General features: G+C 47.0%; 1 protein-coding gene across 2 annotated transcripts in view; it reads right to left on the minus strand.

Moving 5' to 3' along the window:
• Nucleotides 1-21203: 21203 nt before the first annotated feature.
• Nucleotides 21204-23009, minus strand: part of INTS7 (integrator complex subunit 7) — a 363775-nt gene continuing 361969 nt past the window's right edge. For both annotated transcript variants that reach the window (XM_086927848.1, XM_086927847.1), the window contains exon 20: nt 21204-21631. In XM_086927848.1, the coding sequence (XP_086783974.1) occupies nt 21350-21631 (282 nt within the window). In that variant the 3' untranslated portion in view covers nt 21204-21349. The remainder of the gene's footprint in view (nt 21632-23009) is intronic.

The raw sequence follows: 23009 nt of genomic DNA on the forward strand, positions 1-23009 counted from the left end.
AAATGGCTACTCACAAAAGAAAACAGCAAATGATTACTTTAAGACATTTATAAACTCAAATAATAGGTGCCACGACTAGGCAAAACCCCTAGTCAAATGAGATGGGAGGCAGAAATGTCACACATAAGGAGTGGGAGCAGATCTTCCACAGAACCCGAATCACTGCTAGAAGAGTCAGAGGCAGGGTAGCAACTCTGAAGTTATCACCTAACTGGTACCTAACCTCGGCTAGAGTAGACTGATGGAACATGGAGAAATCCAGAGACTGTTGGAAAGGCTGTGATAGCCAAGGCATTCTACTCCACCGCTCTAGCACTGCCTAAATATGTTAAAATACTGGGAAAAGGCCCTAGATGGCACAGAATTGATATTTAACACCCAAATTACCAGGCTACCTGTGCCAAATGAATATATGATACCATCCCGCAGTCTTTCACTCCGCAGGGAATCAAAACGCGGTCGTTACAATGACCGCGTTGTGATTCCGCATACCATTACTCCGCAAGTCAGAACAACGACTTGCGGAGGGGGGCGCTGGATGTTGTAATAGTATAATTCACTATTCCAACTCCAGTCTGTGCGGACAATAGGGAAGGTGTTGGATTTTAAATCCAACACCTCCCCCCCCTCCGCAAGTAGTCGTTCCGACTTGCAGAGTAATGGTATGCGGAATCACAACGCGGTCGTTGAACCGACTGCGTTGTGATTACCTGCGGGGAGAAAGATTTGTTGTTAACAGCATTTACCGTGCCAAACAGGCAACCCTTTCTCCTCCACTCAATGAAAGGTAAGCAAAGGGATTTGGCTTTTTGTTCCACAAAAAAGGTTATTACCTCGCAGTGGAGGATGAGTAAATAACTCCTCAATGAGGCCAGATTTACGAGTTTTTTTGGATTGGAAAAAACAAACCATTACATTGTACATACAGGAAGTGGGGTATCGTTCAGAACGTTCCTGTCCAGGGAATTCTGAGAGCACAAATGCCCTAGATATTAAAGACCTGTGTGATTCCTCCCAAAACCAATAACAAATCCCAGACACAACAAGAAGCAGTGGTATGTATCCTAGTCCTAATAGTTCTCCTTTTATTATCAGGATACAGACCATTATGATCCTTCTTATTTGCAATTCCTTGGGGAGAGAGTGAGAAAGTGCCCTCTTTCTGCATGGTATGCCCCCACTTTTTGCTGAATTGCTTATGTTCTTTGGGTGAGTGTACCCTGGGCTCCTGCTAATCAGGTACCCAGGGCCTATGTTCCTTCCCAAAAATTGCATTGAAGCCTAAACCCAATTGGCATCCCTGGCCACAAGTAGGCCCCTGGTAAATGGTACCACAGGTACCCAGGGCACTGTGACCAGGGAAGGCCCTAAGGGCTGCAGCACTTATTGTGCCACCATTACAGGCCCTGCACATTTTCACTCACACACTGCCTGTGCAGGGTTTGTGTCTTGGTGCAGAACAAAAGTGAAGAGTCAACATGGCACACATCCCTGTGTGCCATGCCTACAACCCACTGCCCTGGCCTAGATCAGCCACCCCTTCAGCTGGGTGCATCATGCCAGTGGTGAGGGTCTAGGTGCATGAGCCCTGTACCCCTACAGTGCCCAAGTTCATTCTTGATTCAGAAAAGGGGGTGGTGATGAACAGAGTGTCTGAATTAAGCAGACCACTCTTACCCAGTCCAAAGATCAGGGCTTGATCCATCACCGTTTTTTAGCTCACTGCACCATCCCAGCTCAGAACCTGGCTATATGCAAATTAGTCTGTCCCTGGCCCAGTGCATCATGGGAACAGGGCAGACCAAACTACCAAGCCAATTCTTCACCGGAAAGGAGACAAGCTTCCGGGGACCGGTTTCTGGCATTTCAGCCGTCGTCGGCCCGGCTTGCTTGAATCCTGATGGTGCAGTGAGCAAGGGACTCATGTCTGAGTATACCCTGCCACACCTATAGTGGCCAAAAACGATTCAGAAAAGGGGGTGGTGATGAACAGAGTGTCTGAATTAAGCAGACCACTCTTACCCAGTCCAAAGATCAGGGCTTGATCCATCACCGTTTTTTATCTCACTGCACCATCCCAGCTCAGAACCTGGCTATATGCAAATTAGTCTGTCTCTGGCCCAGTGCATCATGGGAACAGGGCAGACCAAACTACCAAGCCAATTCTTCACCGGAAAGGAGACAAGCTTCCGGGGACCGGTTTCTGGCATTTCAGCCGTCGTCGGCCCGGCTTGCTTGAATCCTGATGGTGCAGTGAGCAAGGGACTCATGTCTAAGTATACCCTGCCACACCTATAGTGGCCAAAAACGATTCAGAAAAGGGGGTGGGCATTGTAAGTGCAGTGCTGCCATTAAGAGTATATGGTGCTGGGAGTTTGTCATTACAAACTCCACAACATCATAATGGCTACACTGAAAACTGGGAAGTTTGGTATCAATCTTCTCAGCACATTAAACCCACACTGTTGCCAGTGTGGGATTTAATGTAAAATGCACAACAGAGGGAATCTTAGATATGCCCCCTGAAACTCAACCAGCTTCTAGTGTCCCGACTGAGTGTATGCTTAAGCTGCCATCAACAGACATGTTTCTGGACCCCTGGGTCGAGAGCCTGCTGCTCTCGGGGGCCTGAAAGAATGCACACCCTGGGATGAGGTGCCCAGCCTCCTCCCCCAGGATGGGAAGGGTACACGAAGGGGAAGCTTCAAAGGCATGCCGGCTTTGTGAGCTTACCCAGACCACATGCTGCTTTCAGCAACTGGTTCCCACTGATTCTGCCCCCCACTTTGGGCAGGAGAACCGGTGGGAAAAACAAGTGAGGGAGAGAGGTGTGACCACCTCTGCCAACCCCACCCCTCAGATGGGGGTGGTGAGGTAAAGCACAACTCCGAATCCCCGCCATCTTGAGGATGGGGGGACCCAACCAACCAGGGACAGGCTCCTGCCCCCTCCCACTGGAGGGCAGCCCAATAGGGGGTGTGCCCATCCCAGGGAAGGAACCCATTGGTCCCTGCCCTCTACCTACCTGTAACGCCCCCTAAATCTAGTATTTAGGGGGCACACTGAACCTTGCTTCCTCAGATCCAGAAACAACTAGAAAGAAGATAAGAAGAAGGACCGAAGAGCCGTGCAGAGCTAACAAGAGGACAACGCCCACTGACTTGACCCCAGCCCTACAGGCCTGTCTCCCCTCTAACCTGCTCCTGCGAAATCCCGGTGTGTGCTGCAGCCAGCAACCTCAAAAACCCCAAAGGACCCGCCTGCCTTCACTTACAAAGACTGCTTCTCCCGTGAACACAGGCTTTGTTCAACTGCAACCTCAGGCAGCAGCTGGAAACCGCGAATCCAGCCCACTCTGCACCCGCCAAACTCGGCCCGGGCTCGAGTGGAAAAACACCACAAGGAGGTCACCCCGGCGATCCTGAACCGAGATTCGGTGACCCCTGACCTGCCTCAAGCATCCAGCCGACGCCTGCAGTCTAAATCCAGAAGGCCCCCCTAACCGCGACCAGGAGCTGGTAAGATGATCTGACCCCAAAAGGACCCCCTGCACTTGACGTCCCACGGCCTTGTGTGCCCAAACCGATGGTGCCTATTCAACCCCTAACTTCCCAACTTACCTCTCAAAGTGGTGGTCCTACCCAGAAGTCCTTCGTCTCCCTGCCTGCAGTGCTTTTACAAACTGGAGGTTCTCCATTGGAAACAACAGGGCATCCAACCTTGAAACAGCACCCAGCACCCGGTCGCCCTAGTGCCGATGAGGGTGCACCTTTGCTGCTAATTTGTTTCCCCATTTGACCTGAGCTAAACCCTAGGAGCTTTGCTCCCACAGCTGTGTGGCCTGCTTGCTAGCAGCCACCAACCCGAGACCCCCTATCCTCCATAGCAGTGGTTCCCAAACTTTTGACTCCTGAGGACCCCCACTGAATAACTACTGGAAGCCGGGGACCCCCAAGCAATTTGTCCAATTTAAATTTCAAAAAATTAAAACAGTAATCCCCGCACTAAAATGCATAGACACATATTAGCACCCCTTCCACATGACCAGCTCGCTGCCTGATTTGTGCCGGTCGGGAGGCTCGATGGACAATACTGAGTGAAAGCTGGAGAAAATAGCAGCGCAGTGACTCTGTGGGCTTAATCTAATGGCCTTGCGCCCAATGAAAAGCAGCCTGTAAATGACAGCTACTGGCTCTATTCTAACTTGAGGCCGTGCTAATCAGATGACGTCACATGCACCCACCTCGGGAATCTGACTCAATGCCCAGCTGCCACTCTTGTTGAAAAGTAACCAAGAGAGGAAGGAAGGAACAAGAGTTTCACGCTTGCTTGTAGCAAATCCACAGCAAGCGCAGCAACGTGTTTGAATCCTTTCAATTGAGCAGAAAGGACAAGGAGGTTTGCACGCATACATGAAAAGAAGGAAAGGCCTCTGTTTTTACAGTGCATTTCTTTAAAATTGTCCTGCTCAATTAAAATGTAAAGAAAGTAAGTGTCCCATTTACTTTGAAGTCTTGCTGTGGTTCTGCAGACTCTGAACACAAAGACAAAACATGCCTCTTTCTCAGGTGCTTCTACGCCAGCGTCAAAGTGCTCTGTGTTGTGCTGCTGGGGGAAAGGGGGTTGAGCTGCAGCCTGGTGCACAAAAGGCACACAGGAACACGTTGTAAAGGCACAGGCTCTCAGAAGGCATTTGAGCTCTCACCGGCAGAGTCCCCTTGAGTGTGTACACTGCAGAAGGTATGGCCCGAGGCTCATTACATTCACTGACTGACGTAAAGAGCTGCCCAATGGCTACTTTCATTCCCAGCCTGTGTTTTTGAGGGAAAAAAATGACTGCCGAGCAAATGGGCGGCATGTTATGAAATGTTCACTGCAGTTAGGAGCAATCATGGCACCAGAGCAGTTATGATCCGCTACTGGACCCGATCTTACTACCAGGGGCAGAGTCGTAAAAGTACCTCCTGCTGGCAACATGTTGGAAGAGTCGCTCGCACAGCGGCGGTAATTATTAATTAAATTGATCCCACTGTGACCTGTATTGACCTGACCCCACCCGACACCGGTGGCCAGGCTGAGAGAGAACCACGGACCGCGGCGGTCGCTAGAGTGGTTGTCCTCAGCCCAGAGCACTGTCACCAGTTCAATGCGAGTACCTGCCAGAATTATGAGGCCTGGCGTTGGTTGCCGCGGGAGTGAGAGTCCATGACTGTGGGCAGGCCTGTTGCCCTGGCACTGGCTCGCCTCGCTAAGACTATGGGTGATTCTCCTAGTTGTACTTAACTTGTTATGCCTTTAAAGGTGCACTGCGGTCATCCAGTGCTGCCTGGGGCCTTGTCACCGAGAACTGTGCAGTCTGTTTTTTGTGCATTATGATTAGCGCATTAATTCGTTTGGGCAGGGTGACTTAGTACCTCTGATGTGGCAAAATAAACTTGCAAGTAACGGGCAGCCAATTAGCCTGATCGCTGTACCACAGAAGTTGTTTGGCAGGGTCTTGCTGAATAGGCTTCAGGACTGGATAGAGGAGGTAGATGCCCTTAGTCCCTATCAGGCGGGGTTTAGGAAGAGGGTATCCACAGTGGACCAGGTTTTTAGACTAAATCTGATATACTGGAAGACAGCAAAGTTCGATGGCGGCAGTTTGTACACAATTTTTGTGGACTTACGGGCCGCTTTCGACCTGGTCCCCAGGGGGAAATTATGGAGCGTCCTGGCTGAGATGGACGTTCCCCCGGACATCCTGTCAATCTTACAGAGGCTACATCATGGGAACTATGCCCGAGTGAGGTGCGGGAGGTCTGGGGAACTTACTGATAGGTTCCCCGTTGACCGAGGGGTAAGGCAGGGCTGTGTGCTGGCGCCGACCCTGTTTTGCCTCTTTGTCAACGGGGTAATCGCCCATCTCAACGCCACTGAGCATACCGACGCCCCTAAACTTAATGGCCGCAGGGTGCCCGCAATCATGTTTGCGGACGACACCCTGCTGCTTTCTAAAACCCCTATGGGTATTCAAAGGATACTTGACTCCTTTTCCGCATTTTGCCTGGATAGAGGGTTAGAAATTAACGCCACTAAAACCAAATTCATGGTTTTAAACCCGAGTCACAAATTGCGCCAGAGTCCGTTGCTGGGAACTGCGCGGCTCGAGAGAGTGGTCACCTTCGAATACCTGGGTGTAACCCTCAATGAAACTATGACCTGGGGATCCCACCAGAGCAGGGCAAATCTCAAACTCGTGCAAACTACTGGGGGCATTGCACGAATCATGACCGGCTCGACGTACCGGCCGTTGGGCGCCTTAGTTCAGATTTATAAGGCCCAGGCGAGGGGAGCAATTATGTATGGGGCTGAACTGTGGGGGCACACGCCTTGTCATAGCCTTTCTGTAACAGAAAACAAGTTTATAAGAAGGGTGGCTGCTCTCCCCCCGAGCACTCCGCTTCTTCCACTGAGGCTTGATTTAGGATTACGGCCTCTAGCGGATGAGATAGGCCTGAGACCCATAGCCTTCTGGCGCAGGCTATGGAGTAGTAACGATCTCACGGATTACAGGGCAGAATTGGTCGAAATATTGAAACACCCCAAGGTGCTTAGTGTCCCCTGGGTTAAAAATATCCAAGCCATCTGCATGGACTTGGGGCTTCCTGATCTATGGAAAGACCCGGCCACGGCAGCACCCAATATTTCTAAGAAGTCTCTGTCGAATTTATACCATCAACACAAATTGGCAGGGGCTATAGCTGCCCAACCAGACGGGTCTTTGTCAGCCGTGTTCCTGCAAAGCAAGGACACTTATAAGTTTGAAAAGGTTCTGGACCCTATTTTTCCCTTACTGGCAAGAAGACTGTATCTCCAGTGGCGGTATGGCACTCTACCCTTCCGGTCTTTTACTAGTCGATGGTCGCCGGCTGCCCCCAGCAAGTATTGCCCTGTGTGTGAGGATAGGGAGGAGAATGACCTGCATGTGGTCTTTTTTTGCCCAGCTTATAGGGCAGCTAGAAAGTATTGGCTGCTTCCGCTGATAAGGAACATGGGGGGTAGGGAATACGCACCAATGTACAGGGTTTTAAAAACTGATGTTACTGGCCCAACTGTTTTTGCACTTTCTAAATTTTTTACCAATGTGTGGTTTACACGAAACCGTTTTTTAAAGAATGTTGGGTAGTGACTGAACTTTTTTCTTAAAAATTTACTATAAAGATGTTTATCCCTGTACTGAACTCTTTTCTGCGTATCCACACTTTTAATGCAAAGTTGTTTGAATATGTGTTGTTTCTTCTTTGTACTGTGTATCTTTTATGACCAAATGGTCGAAATAAAGATTGAAACTGAAACTGAAACTATTAATTAAATTGATCCCACTGTGACCTGTATTGACCTGACCCCACCCGACACCGGTGGCCAGGCTGAGAGAGAACCACGGACCGCGGCGGTCGCTAGAGTGGTTGTCCTCAGCCCAGAGCACTGTCACCAGTTCAATGCGAGTACCTGCCAGAATTATGAGGCCTGGCGTTGGTTGCCGCGGGAGTGAGAGTCCATGACTGTGGGCAGGCCTGTTGCCCTGGCACTGGCTCGCCTCGCTAAGACTATGGGTGATTCTCCTAGTTGTACTTAACTTGTTATGCCTTTAAAGGTGCACTGCGGTCATCCAGTGCTGCCTGGGGCCTTGTCACCGAGAACTGTGCAGTCTGTTTTTTGTGCATTATGATTAGCGCATTAATTCGTTTGGGCAGGGTGACTTAGTACCTCTGATGTGGCAAAATAAACTTGCAAGTAACGGGCAGCATGGCGCTACTATCAGTGTGAGCTAGAAGTCTTTATGAAACAATTAATACAGTCTCTGTGTTTCCCATTGCTTTATGTTACTCGGGAGAAAGTATCACTCATGGTTGTTGAAAAGACTCACTCTTAATTACTTTAAATTATGAAAATGTCACACAGCAGTCTGGAACCTTGGCAGCTATGTTACACGAGGTGCTGATGAAAGGAAACACGTTTTTAAAGCATGCGCGCACTTTTACTGTAAATGTGTACACACTAATTAAACACTCACATGCCACTCCAGGTGTAGAAGAGCCCTCCTGCCCGTTCAAGGTGCTTAAATGCTCTGTAATCTCGAAACACAACTGTCTGGGCCAGATAGTATTGTGGTCTTGCCGCCCGGCGCCAACATTCACACCTCTTAACTGCTGTGAGGGCGCCTGGGCGTTTTGTTTTTTACTAAGACGGTGGGCACTCAAGTCCTGCGGATCCCCTGGGAACGTGTCACGGACCCCTGGGGGTCCGCGGACTACAGTTTGGGAAACGCTGCTCCATAGGATAACATTGGGTCTCAACACGCTGCACCCGGCTGCCCAGGTGCCGCTGAGGGTGTAACAAGAGTGCATCACTGACCCTCGGGACCCCTGAGTCTAACCCCAGAACCTTAACTCCCACAGTCGATAACTTACACTTGAACTGATAACCTGTTTTTCCTCTATAGGATAACATTGACAATTTTCTCCCAAAAAGTTCCTAAGTATGGAGTTTTGAAACCTAAAAATATTCTTTAAAAATCACACAAATAACCAAAAAGTATTTACTTCCCGGTTTGCATGAAATGTCCCAGTGCTGAATCTAGGTATCCAGCACGGAGTTAGAAAAGTAACGTAAAAAGTAACCTACCTGCAATTTACTGAAAAAAAACTATTCATTCCAATGTACTGAATTTGCTAAGTATTACAACCTACTGCATCCCCTGTAAATCAAACAAAGTACAATTCCTATTGCATTTTCAAACTGTTCTACATTCAGCAACTTATTACTGTAAAGTATTTAATGCTTACCTGTGCCAGGCTTGCTTGGTTCTAAAATAAAACAACAGTATATTTTTTATACAAAACCAATTGGCCTAGAGTTCAGTTCTTGAGTGTGTGAATTCATTTGCTGACTGAGTGTGTACATCAAATGCTTAACACTGCCTTACTGCTCGACCACTCTACCACAAATAGAGAGTAAGGTTCCATCTAACTTTAAACTCTGCCTACCTCTGGGGTCACCTGGACTCTTTAAACACTATACCTCATTTTGGTCTAGTATATATAGAGCCAGTTTCCTACTGAGAGGTAAGGGAAAGAGGGAAGTCAGTGGTTGTTGGCAGGTGTATGTGCTATATGTCGCAGATCAATAATTGAGAAATGGGATTAGACAGCTCATCTCAGAAGAACACGTCAAGCTTATAGTTCAATCTCCCATCTGTCAACATTTGATTATAGCTACTCTCTCCTAACCAACTACCGACTTACCAAAAGTGCACCTCACACCTCTATGGGCAGTTCTGAATGCAGATGCTTGTTTGACACTAGAAGCAAATAGTTTGATCAAATGACCCGTCTAACACAGTTTCCCCAATGAAGCTAGAACAGATTACAAACCAGACTACGTAACTCACCAGGTCTTGCACAGAACCACTCCCTCTTTCACTGGCCAATACATTGAAACCGTCTTGAGGGCAACCTTGTCTGCACAGTGGGGAATTTATAACCCTAGACGTCCAAGCTTTCAAAGGAGGATTTGAAAAACAACCAATCATGCTCGACAAAGCACCACTTCTCTTGCAGTGCTTAGGAATGTTAAACTCCTTTTCCAATCTGATTCAATCGAAATCCTTTTCTGATCTCAACTGTCTTCTCAATGTTTTTTTTTTTTTTAAGTTATCCTCTACAGTTTACGTCTTCAAACATGTTGCTTCTCACGTCTCACTCGTACAGCTCTTTTTGGCCAAATCTTCTACTTTTTTTATGAAGTCACTGTCTTTTACAACTGAAGCATGCTTTCTTGAATACACTGGAATTTTTATGCTCAGTCAGTGGTGGCTCTCACTTTGTCTCAGCCTTTGTTTTTACTTGAGTCCTCACATTTACTGACTGTGAGAACAGTAAGGGTTCTGTGCGTGTGTGTAGGGGGGTGCTGAGAAAGAATACAGGAATGAGGATAGACCTCTGGATCATAGAATAACCCCTTCCCTAAGGGCTCCCACTCCTGCATCCACTTCTCTCCCAATCGTCCATCAACCCGCCCCATTCCTTCTTAAATGTTTTGGGACAGCATAAGTCCCTGTATACTGCTTTCTCCATGGCCATACAGACATCCATTCTCCCTCCCATTCCTGTATTTTGGAGGGGGGTCACACTTCCCTACTTTTGGGCTATGTCCTGTTTGGCCTTGGCGTACCTAAAGTTTATACACAATTTCTTGTAACTGGTTACACTTAAATTTGTACATATCCCTAATAGTACAAGTGGGGTCGTTGGGTGAATGTCTAAGTATGTGTCCTCTTAGTTAGGTGCTGTCAGACTCTTTGGATTTTGGGGTATTTCCATAAATTGTGAAAGAAAGTTCCACTTCGTCCACAGTTCCATAAGCACCCATCCATTGCTGCTTAGCAAGGTTCTACTGTCACATATTCTGTTTAATACTTTTAGCTGTACGAGTCTATAGTTGGCTTTTATAGCCATTTTTCTTGTAACTCTCACTGCCTCCTCCCAATCCTAATCATCTAAGATTCTGATTTTGTTTTCCTATTTATCCCTCCGCTTCTGTAATCCTTTTTGCGTATTCAACATTAGTGTACAGTAATTGAGTGATTTGGCCTTGGTGGAGAATTGCCCACGGAGTAATTTCCCCTTTAGAGGAGAGTTCTCTTTCGTCTCTTCGTCTGCTGCAATTCTGGATTGCAAGGTATGTCATAGCTGTAAGTTTTTGAATGTTTGAGATGGGGCCATTCCATACTCTTTTTGTAGGTGGGAAAATAGAACTATCCCATTCGCGTCCCAGACATGTTTGAGCAGTGATATGCCTATTATATCCCATTTCATAAAACCTGCTAGGTTAGTCACTTCCCAACGTCTTGTTCCCGCACAGAGGGGCATTTTTAGGGTCAATCTGTTTTCCTATTCTATTATTTGGTTGATTTGTGCCATACCTGGATTACAGTGTCTGGCGGGAGGGAGTGGACTCAACGCTTCTCCCAGTGTATAAGGTGTGCATGTACCCTTTCCTTCTCAGTTTTATTCTATCTAGTCTATATGCTAGTTCCTCCAATGGGGAATAAGCCCAGCCATGAACTATGTAGACCTGTGCTGCGTCATACTATTTTCGGATATTTGGTAGCGCTATTTCTCCTTCCTGTGTGGAGAGCTGGAGAATGTTTAGTGCTATACTGGGGGCACCCCCTACCCAGAGCACTGTCATCAGCAGGTGGACTATCTTGGTGAAGAAAATCTGGGTTTTCTACAGGAAGTATTTTGCAGTATATATGTAAATCTGGGAAATGTGTTCATCTTAAAGATCGCTGCGTTTCCCAGTATTGAGATTGGTAGGTGACACCAGTGTGCTATATATTGCATCTAGTTTAATAAATAAAGGGTTTAGATTGTCCTCATAGTCCGTTTTTTCATCCCTAGAGCCCCATAGGCCCAGGTATATAAAGTGGTGTGACACCACCCACAGTGGCACTGGTAACACCTCCTGTGGTTGCCATCTCCCCATCGAGAAGAGTAGGGATTTTCCCCGGTTGACAATCCAGTGTAGTCTGATATATCGCAAATGTCTCCCATAATTTGCTTAATGATGCCATGAGGCCTGCTACATACAGCAGTAGGTCATCTGCGTAGACTGATATACACTCCTCCCATACCCCCTCTCAGATCTAGCCCATTTTAGGTCTCGCGCCTAGCATTGCACTGCGCAGCAGTGCTCGCGCAGCGCGAGGCATTTGGTGAGTGAAAAACTGGGTTTTCAGGCTAATCTAGGAATCGTACACGCTCGTGCGTGTGCTTTTCCTTAGGTGAGACCCGATTTAGCCTTTGCGTGCGTCTTTTAATGAAAGACTGTACACAATAGGCCACAGGCGGGCGCATTGCTCCGCCCATGGCCTATTGGTGTCTATTACGCGCTTGGTGCGCGTAATAGACACCAATAGGCCATGTGGTCACGCGCGTCGCAGTGGCGTGCGCGCACCACTTGCGGGCTTCTTTGTTTTTGAATCGATCGTGAAAGTGAAAGCGATCACTTTCTCTGCCGTTTGGTTCTTCCTTCTCATTTGCCCTTGTTTCTGTTACATTGTGCGTGGCATAGACAGCTTTCATGATGTGTGCTTGCAAAACAAGAAGCTGGCTCAGCGAAATAAGTATATTTTTATTGCTGTCTTCTGACCTTGCTTTTTTTTTTTTTAACATTGCTTTTCCATTTCCATAAGGTTTGCCTGCACTTGCTGACTTCTGGTAGCTATAAATTATTTTATAATATATTTTCCTGAACTCATGTACTGACATGCATCTGTGCTCCTGCATACTATTTTTCAGCTTGGTCTGCCCTTTTGGGTGCTTAGTTAAATACCTGCCTGCTTCTCCTCTACTTTTGGTTACATTGAGGGTGGATGTTGGCAGCCTTCCAAATGTTTCCCTGCAGTCTGAGCGCTGGTTTTCTAAAAGCGCTGTCGCTGTGCAAAAGTTAGAGGCAAGCGCCCACACTGTTCCTGCATTTAATAGAAGCCACGAGCCCGCACTAGACTGTGTGAGCGACACGGTCGTCAAGTCACAGGGAGTGGTAGGCCTCAGGTCAGTTCATGAACACTAATGTGTGCAGCTCGCTGCACTAGTGGCAGATATCTGTGTCTATGGACCGCAAGGGCCGAGTCCCGAGGTCCCAAACAGCCGTTCATCTTTCCTAGGCTGAAAATAGAATACCACCGAGTTCGGCCACAACTAACACTGCTTATCATGCGCCAAGATGCAACTTAATGTCTTGTGGGTGCTATTATAATGACTAACTTTAATCGCACATACAATATTATCATGAATATGTGCATTAAATTTCCAAAGGCCGGCTTCCTGGTATGCTGCCAGCATCTCCATAGTGAATGAATGAAAGAATGAAAAAATAATATAAACAAATAAACACATGAATACATAAAATGGACATAGAATGGTTCACTGTGACCCATGGGGGGGTGGGGGGGGTAGGTGCCAGGGGCAATTAGGCTGCTCCGGCCTGATCATCCTACCTTTAACACCTCAAAAAGCGACTCCACTCCCTCGCACCGGATTGTCTGCTTGTCTGCTTAAAGGGGCCTTCACCCCGTTGGTAGCAGCTCAGGAAGAAGCCTCTGGGGACGGTGCGGCCTCCTACCTGTAGCAGGTCTGCCAGCGAGAAACTCGGTAGCTCAGACACAGCTTACTCCGGAATCTGGGGATCACTGTTCGATCCCCGGCATCGGCGGCAGATTAGCCCAGCACCACATGACTCTGGGCAATAGCTTGCTTAATCTTCCCAGCGCCTAGAGACCCTTACGGGTGATTGTGCGCTTTACAAATGTGGATTATTATTATTATTAATGGCCCCAGGACCACTCTCTGTGTGAGCGAGCTGTATATTCTCCCCCACCGGGCCTCTGCTCCTGCCTTCGCACCCCCGGCCCGGCAGAGTGATGAGCAGCCCCAAAGCCGGATACTCCAGTGACGACCAGCTGCAGGTGGGGCGCTTCTGCCCGCCTTCCCCGGGCATGATGCAGCTCAGGCACTGCCAGTGGGCACCCGAGGCCCTGGACAAGCACATGCAGAGTATGGGCAACCGAGTTGTGAGCAGCATTCCTAAAAGAGGGAGCTTCAAAACCGAGGCCCACATCCGCAGGCCCATGAACGTCTTCATGCTGTGGGCCAAGGATGAGCGGAGGAGACTGGCTCTACGGTTCCCGGATGTGCAGAACGCGGAGCTCGGCAAACTGCTGGGTAAGGCACAGCGCCCAGATCCCCCCTCTGCCTCGCCTCAGGATGCTCATTAGCAGACTACTCTCAGAAACAAACGAGTCATTTAGAAAGTTTGTTCAAGCCCACCCTGCTGCTCTAAAAAAGGAAACACTTAAAAAAAAGTCCTAATGGTTAATGAGAAGAATTTCCAATCCTTTGCATAGCACTCAAGTTTGTTTGAACTATTGAAGTACTCAATTTTTGCCAAATAAGGGGTGTTGGATTCCGTGAGATAGGTTGGTTTGCCCAGGATTGCACAGTTGGGCGAGGTTGGAACCGAAAAACACACAAGATGATGGACAGAATGTTGCACAATGGCAAAACATTCACCCCCAGTCACAGATCTGGGTTTAATCCATCGTTATTTTGCTCACCAAGCCACCCCAGTTCAGACATGGCCATATGCAAATCGGATTTGACCCTGTGCCTCGTGGGAACAGTCCAGCCCAAACTACCAAGCCATGTCTTCCCTGGACCGGAATCATGCATCCTAGGACCGGTTTCTAGCTATCAGCCGTCTTCAGCCAGGATAGCTTAACTCCAGTGGCTTAGTGAGCACGGGACCCACGTCTGGGCATACCCTTCCCACATAGGGTGAACAGCAAAACACACAAGATGATGGACCGAATGTTGCACAATAGTAAAACATTCACCCCCAGTCACAGATTTGGGTTTAATCCACTGTTATTTTGCTCACCAAGTCACCCCAGTTCAGACATGGCCATATGCAAATCAGACTTGACCCTGTGCCTCATGGGAACAGTCCAGCCCGAACTGCCAAGCCATGGGGTGGGGTCCAGCACTGTGCACAGGCTCAAATTTAGATACCTCACTGGGTGGGTGATCACGCATTTAACATAACCCCGCTACAGTTTGAAAGCATGAGTGAATCAACTAACAAACACGGAAAATAAGTGCATGATTGAGTGAACGAGCAGTGTCTAAACGAATACATACTTTGTGCTTCACGCACCCAGTAGGGCTTCGGGCGATGTGGTGATCATGGTTAAAACAGCGGAGGGACCGATTTAGAATTTGGACACTTGAGTGAAATTTGCTTTTTCAGGAACCCTTTTGAATTGCATGAAAGGCCCATTTTCAGAAAGAGTATTCAGTAGGACCAAAGAACACAATCTTAAATTGTTTAACTCTGCTGTGTGCAAATGTTTATGTGTGTTTGCGTGCAGTTTCAGGAGCACGCGCACAAAATTAGAATAGTCTTGGAAATACAGGTTTTGGAGTTTGGACACACCAGGGGAAGCAATGGGGCCTTATACACCTGATGGATACCAGTCACGAGGACGCAAGTTCTTTCTTCCCCCTGCGCGTGGAGCAGTAGAAGCATTGAACACTGGGATGTAATGGCTTTGGCAGAAATAGTAAAACGAGGTAACTGCTAACCTCCTTAGTAGAGAGCAATAACACTTAATGAATGCGCGGAATTAAGGACAGAGGTGCTACACGAAAAAATGTCAGACATGTGCCCACATGTCCATCATTCGGTATTTTGTCAGAGGGTTTCTCTCTACATCTTTCCAGGGATGTTGGATTCCTTCGGGATTCAGTGCTCTCTAAGAAGTGCTTGTTATCTTTCCACAACATCTCCTTTGAAGAACGGCTAGCACAAAATTGTGTAGTGGGCGGGTCTGTTCCCATACTTCTCATGAGTAAAGTGAGGAGAGAAGGAAAGAAGACCGTCAAGGTGGGCACAGTCTGTAAAAAGAAGGTCTTGCCCCCTGCTTCAGATACCTGGCAGCATCTCGGGTCAGGCACTGATAGGTCATTCATTATTATAGGGGGCCATCCACTCACCCCCCCCCCCCCCCCCCCGCCCCACCGGGCTCATCCATTGCGAGTGGGTTCACGAGGCCTCTGCTGGAAGGTCACCTCGTCGTGTCGACACTTCATTCCTGCTGACGTCTTCACCCCTAGGAGGGCATAAATTAATTTCACTGCTAGTCTGCTACCCGTCAGCGAGCGGTGTTTCTAAGGCTAGGAGGAGGCCGCTGCTACCCTTTCCTCACCAAACCACCGATCCCTTTCTGAAGAGGCTCCGTTCCCGTAGACCGCCGCCACCTCCTATAGCCAGCCTTGCATGCAACCCCACCCATCTAGAGTCACTGAAGCATCCGCGTGCCACCCCTACGAGGCAGCCCTCAAAAGGCAGTCACTCCAGCGTCATGCACTAATGCCCCGAGGGTCCCAGGCCGTCCCCTCCAGCTGGAGAGACATCCTTCCTAGCCGACCCAGAGGAGGCAGAGACCTCGGCTAGTGCATCGTTCTCAACGGAAAGCATGGTCTCTGGAATCCGCGCCATCTCTAGAGGAAACCACGCTTGGTGCGCTCGACTGCTACACACGGCCTAACTGCTGCATCAACTGGCTGAGCAGACTGCTCATTTGTTGAAAGGGAAGCTTGTCAGATGAGAGCCTGCTTCTCCACAAGCCTTACTTTGAAGCTGTTTTAGGACTTGGAGATCGTGAGGCCGCAAATCAAAGTTTGAGCTATTGCTGTTGCAAACAATAATGCAACAGCAATAGCTCAAACTTTCAGTAATGCGAGACCTATTGCATTGCAAATGCTTGTTAACACATCTAAGCGTGTCCATCCGGCAAGCGGTTGGATGGCCAGGGGGAAGGGCAAATGCACGATAGGAGGGAATCCCTGTCGCATGCTTCTCCCGATGGGGAACGTTCTCGATACTGAACTGCCGACTCCCACTCTCGACAGGGGTAAGGTATAAAAGAGTTGTATTCAAATAATACATTTTGGCCCTTTTCCCAAATTTCTTTTTAGGGTGGCAAGGAGGAACTGCCATTTTGCAGAACAGAATGCCTTGTTCACATCTAGCGACACTACTGTGATCGGTTTGCCCACTTACGATGTATAAATATCTGAGGTTCAACTAGGTGGACCAGTATGGCATAAATACAGTCTGGTCCGGGTGGATTAAGTCAGAGATTACAATCTGTAGTCTATTGGCCATCACTTTTGCCAGTATTTTAATGTCTATGTGGTGGGTATGAATCACAGTTGTCCCTACGCTTCCCGTCTTTTGTGTATCAAATACTACTGTTATAGTCCGTAGATTTTTGGCCAATTTCTGAGATTGGAATGCCTGCATGTACATGTCATGGAATGGTTTTATACTTTGCCTGCCACCTTTTTGAAAAGGTCTATTTGTAGGCCGTACAACCCTGGTGTTTTCCAGGTATGCAGCTGTGTAATTGCCTGCCATATCTCTTCCTCAGTGAGTTCCCCTTCAAGTGTGTCCCTCCGGGTCCACGCAAGTTGTTGTGTGGGATAATTTTTAAAACATCTTCCGAGGTCTGATGAACTCACGTGTATCGGGACTGATTAAATGACTGCGGATAATCAGGTAATGTTTCTGCTATCTCTCTGGCCACAGTTAATTCACTTGCCTCTGGCATGTGTATCTTACTAATGTGTCTCTATTCACATTCTTGGCTGTTTAGCATTGGTAACAGTTTCCCCGCTTTGTCTCCTGTTTTCTAAAGGCGTTTTTGTTTGGCGAGGCAGGACATTTTGACGTAGTTGATTAGTGTGCTGAGATATTCCTCTCTTTTTACAGGTATGGTGTGCATTAGCCATGCCGTTGGAAACTTTGTGTGTTCTATTTCTAGTAGTCAGAGGTCCCATTCTAGCTCCATCGCCTGTTCTTCTTTCTCTGGTCTTTGCCCTAACTGAAATTATCATCCCTCTGATCGTGGCCTTGTACGCCTCCTATGGTGTATCTGCCCCTTTATTGAGTTTGTATTTCTGTCAAAAAGCACTCCGTAGCCTTGCCTTAGCTTGGACCACCAAGGGGTTAGCCAGGCGACAGTTTGCAGGCTTCAATCTCCTGTCTGTTCTATGTGCCCATTGTCACCTACAGCGGGGAGTGGCCTGACACCCCACTGTGATTTGGGCCAGGGCTGTGCATGGTGTTAAGAAATGGTTAATTCGTGAGTGTGACTTGTGTGCGCCCGAGTAAAATTAGAAGCGCCATTCCTGTGGGTTTAGCATCCTCCATATTTCTCCCAGAGCCATGGCCTGTAGAAATCCCTCGAGCTTACACAGTGTGGTCTAGAGCTGGCTCTGTCTAATTGCGGGTGGATCACCATACTGAAAGCCTCTCCCAGTAATGTTGGTGCCTGCGGTATGTTGGTTAGTAGCTGTGTTAATACTGGTAGTGTGACTTTCTGTAAACCCGGTGGGGCATAGACATTATTCACCAATAGTAGTAGAGTTCCCTCCTAATCCCCCAATACCGCAGTGTACCATCCACATTTGTAAGGGGTGGAAGTTCGCTGACTGTATCACCCCCCCCCCCCGAGCCTGTCAGGTATCTGGAGTGACTTACCACCTTGTACCGCCCCCTCCCAATAAACTGACAGCTTGTTCCAGCGAGGTGTGTTGACTCTGGGAATACGATATCTGTCTTGTAATGTGGTAATGTCCTAGATACTAGAATTCTTGTAATGTTAGTCTCCAACTCGTTGATGTTCAATGTTATGAAAGTTTAAATATTTGAAACCTGTACCTTGCAGTGTTTTCTACCCCGCGCACCAGCCCCATGGGGTGGTCATAAGTGTGTCAATATGACATACAAAATATTGGGTGATCAACAAAAGGTAACAGAACCCAAACTCCCTGACCTTACCATGCATTGATTTTCAAATTATCCACCTCTCCAATGCATGGTATGTCTGTCACCCCATCATGATGAATAACTCTGTCTAGGGTATAATATACCATATTAGGCCAGGCACACCTACTCTTCTCACTTCCAGTTCTGTCCGGGAGCAGAATTCAGTACAGTACAATTGCCACAGTGGAGCCTTTGTAGCTCATATACATCCCATATGGCAGTTTATCCCGTAAGCTCTGATATTGTCTCCATCCCGAGCCAAGCTCTACCAGGGTACTCGTTAAGGATTGTCTTCTGCTGATCCAGCTCCCAACCCTTCAGATGAGGGCTGCCTTGTATGAGAGTTATCTGTTTTTACCCCTTCGGATCGTTGTCTCTGGCGGCTCCTCTGTTGTTGCTTTGCCAGCTGTTTCCAACGTCCGATTGAGTCTCTGTTGTTAGGGGATTGGGGGGAGGGTGGGAAGTTGAATGAGTTTTAAAGTATTAAATGTCTATTGCACGCAGTTTCTGTTTAACTTCCATAAAGTTTTTTTTTAAACTTCTTTTTATTGAAATAGTAGTCAGCATAACTTCAATAACGTTTTTTATGTACTTTTAGGGTATAGTCCATAGTTTTGCATGTCACTTTACCGATCTTCCGGGATGTTCGTATGAGCATGTCTTTGTCTGTAAAATTGAAAATTCTGGTGATCAGCGGCTGTATTGGTGTCCCGGGAGCCGGGTGAGTGAGCGATGGGCTCTCTCCACTAAGAACCAAGGAGAGACCTCCCTCGCAGGCACCCAGGATTTCAGTCATGTCACAATAGACTGGGCTGGAGATGGGCCCTCCCTGCCATCCAAGATCCCCACAAACCTAATATTGTTTCACTGTAAGCTGCCCTCTGCATCCTCATTACATGCCTCTATCACAACCACTGCAAGTTGGAGTTTGTTAATCTTGGCCTCTGCAGCTTTGAGTGAGTCATCTGTCACTGATATGCACCCTTCTACCGTAGAAACCCATTCCACTGTATGTCTTAGATAATGTCCAAGTAAAGATAGATATGTACTTAATTCCTCAATGTTCCCCTCCACAGATTGTCAGGATTCCTGGATAGCTTGCAGGATTGATGCCTTTGATTGTGAAGGGTTCTGAACTTCCTGCCGGTCAGGGTTTGTGGTAGGTTTAGTGTAGTTGTTTAATTTTCCCCAAGGCAGCCTGGGTAGTTCGGATTTTTAGCAGATTATCCGGGATGGGCCGCGGCACTCAGCAAGAGTGGTCTCCCATCTTGGACTGCTGTGCTCCGCCCTAGCCCTTCCCATTTTCATGTGTAAGTGTAAGTTTGTGTCTGCTTAAATTATATGTTTATTTGAATAGATCTTCAATTTTACTCTTAACTATCTCCCTCAACTGTAAAGTGTTCCAATGCCTATGGGTCACATTTGTTCCATACAAAATGATAAATAATTTGAGCAAATTGCTGTAATAAAAATAGTTCAGACATATATTATCACAGTGCAAATAATGGGGCCTACTGAACTTTGGTGGGCTGTAATAACTATCCCCCAAAAGCATGGAGCAACTTAACTTGGCTTAATCTAATTGCCTCGATTGAGTTCTCTTCTGCGAGGATTTAGAAGAAAAAAAGGCAAAATGAGGGATTTTCCAGCACCATTTTCACACAAATTAGCTAAAACGTCAAAAGTGCAGAAGGTGCACTACTGAAGTGCAGAAAGCTGGCCAGTTACAACAATCTTACATGCTCAAGTCTCAGATTACTTTAACGATAATGCTAAAGAGCTTTACTAAGAGAGACAATAAACTATCAAAGACATGTCAAAACGTAACAGCTGTAGTAGTAAGTACTTTCTGGTACCAAAGCCCGCAGATCTGCAATAAGCTTTCCCAACGAAGGACTTACCACTAAAATATCAGATTTCAATATCAGATATGTAAATGTTTTGTCCACAAAAATCTGCATGCTACGTTCTGAAAACATACACGTTTTGCTATCAAATAAAATATTTTACGTTTTTCAATAAATAATCCAGAATCTCCCAAAAAACACACGATTGTCACCTTCACATTCTTGATTTAAGTCCCAAAATACCTGCTTTTCATCGTTAGGAAAAGTGCATGATTCTCCAAATGAGCTTGACGCTTTCATCAAGTACCAGCCACACATAATCAGATACAGACTTTAGTGTCATATATCCTCAAAAATTAGTGTTGTCAATTATGTGGCAGTGATTTCCACCACCCTGATTCTAGGGCTCACCAGAATTATGTAAAGAATAAGCTGATAAAACCCACTGCATTTGATAGCGCCTACCTGCAGCTACACAGGGCAAGCAAGCCCGATGGTGGCAACTCCTGCATATTAGATGAGCACTAGTACACTGCTCTGCCTCTCTCCCACTGCTAGGCTAGGCTGGGGGAGAGCAGCTGACAAGTAGCCTCTCTCCCCCCCCTCACAGTTGCACTCGCAGAACAAGGTAAATTGATTCTAATGAACTGCATTTTGTACTGTTATTCTGTTGAAGCACCTGTATTCAACAAACACAAATAAAATGTCCTATGCAGAGCAGAGTAGAGGGAGAAAGATATTATGAACCACTTGGAACTTTGCCTTTTGTTGAGTTCAAGGCCCTCCAGCCAATCAACAATGCTAATTCACAGAACATTACATTTGCCCATCTGCATATAAACTAAACACATACGCACAAGCATTTTGTTTCATACTGTAGCAATACTGCAGGTAATTGACAGTGTATACAAAAAGTTGGTTAAGTAATATTTTATTTTTTTAATGTTTTTTTCTTTGCAAATAGCAGTTGCCATTTTTTTTTATAAAACAAGTAAGATTTCTGGAATTTCTTAGAAAACAGATACTTTGCTGGTGCCACTATTGCTGTACTGTACAACCTGCTAAAACCGAGAGTATGCAGCTCTTTGCTGCTGTGATGGCTGCTGTACTTGCTGCTGTTGTAGGCGAACTTGCTGGGAGTATGGATCCTCCAGGGACTTTACAAATATGGTTGTTTTTGGACCAGTTTTCCATACAATTCCGTTAGAGTCTATGACAGAGGACTCTACTGTTATGTTGTGTGTGCCAAAGACAGAAAAGTTCAACAGGAACTGAGTGCTGAAGTAGTCATTGTGGGGTTCGACTTTTTGTTCAATTTCATTTGTTATGCTGTCAAGAGGCACCTGAAAATGAAGAAAACATTAGCACAGATTTCAGGACAACCTTATGGAATAACGTTTTCTTTATTAGGAACATTCAACCACAAAAAAGAAAGAAAATTTACTTACCTTGACAATGATATTCTTAGTAGTGACTACATCTTCTAGCAGATTTCTAAATTTAAGAATGAATCTCCCCACGATGGATAGACAATCTTTCTCTCAACAATTGTTCTAGAGCATTGCACAACTCCACCTGCCCAGGATGTTAGGACATTTGACAGTATATGCTCTCAGAAATCAATTCTTTAAGGTATTTTCAAGACCAACTGAGGTGTGCAGACAAGAACTGAATAGCCTCAATAACAGTAGATAAGGAAACAGCAGAACAACAGTGAAGTTCGTACAAGGCCTGCAGGATGTCACTTTGAGTGCGAGCTGTGGTGCCTGTGAGGGTAATCACTTCTGTGATAGGGTGTATCAATGTTTCCCGCTGGACCAGCCAGGCCAGGAGTCTGCTAGATTTATCCCCCTCACTGGCAGCATAAGCCACATAATTGTAATGGCTCAGATGCTCACGTAGGGCTGAGTATGTGGTCTTCGCTTGTTTAAGCAGTGAGGTGAGAGCGCGGTTGCTATCACCTGCTGTACCCAGTGTGGCCAAGTCATTCTCAGCGGCTTTGATGTCCTTCTCTAGGATTTTCTGAGTTACCACTGTAGCTTGGATGCAGATGCCTCTCATTACCACCTTAAAGGCATTCCAGTACAATAATAGGGTGGAGGCCATGTTCTGGTTTTCAGAGAAATACATTCTTATGGGCTCCCTCTGTTCATCACTGAACAAGGGGTCCATCAGACATTCCTGTGGAAGCCTCGAGCTGGGAGTTGGTGGGCGTGGGGGTGTCCATCCAAGATCCAGGATATGTGCCTGGATGAAAGTGTTGGATGAAGGCACAACAGGAACAGAACAAAGGAAGCAGTCCAGGTGCACTCGCAAGTTGTGAGGTATGGCATGGAAAGAGTAAATCTGTGTCACCGGATTTTGAGACTGCCAGACATCAGTGAGTGACCACTGGCATACCCAGTTCCGAAATAGGGATGCCTGCACGTGTGAGGGGGATTGAGGCAATGGGAGGTGGAATCTTTTTGAAATGAGGTTGGGGAAGCAGTTGTAATTGCCGCCCAAAACCCATGCTGGAGCAGTATTTCGGGCTATTGTCGACGAGAGTGTGTCCCAATATATCCAAAATATTGGGAGCGTAAATGCACCCTATGAGGATAGACCCACCATCAAGACGCCCTCAAGGAGCACAAATCGACCTTCAGCATACAGAATCACCTTTGTTTCTTAAAACTGTACTCTTATGCGAACCCATACCAGGACACCTTGCACATTGGCAAA

This window comes from Lissotriton vulgaris, chromosome 6, assembly GCF_964263255.1.
Source record: "Lissotriton vulgaris chromosome 6, aLisVul1.2, whole genome shotgun sequence".
In the NCBI taxonomy this organism is placed as follows: domain Eukaryota; kingdom Metazoa; phylum Chordata; class Amphibia; order Caudata; family Salamandridae; genus Lissotriton; species Lissotriton vulgaris.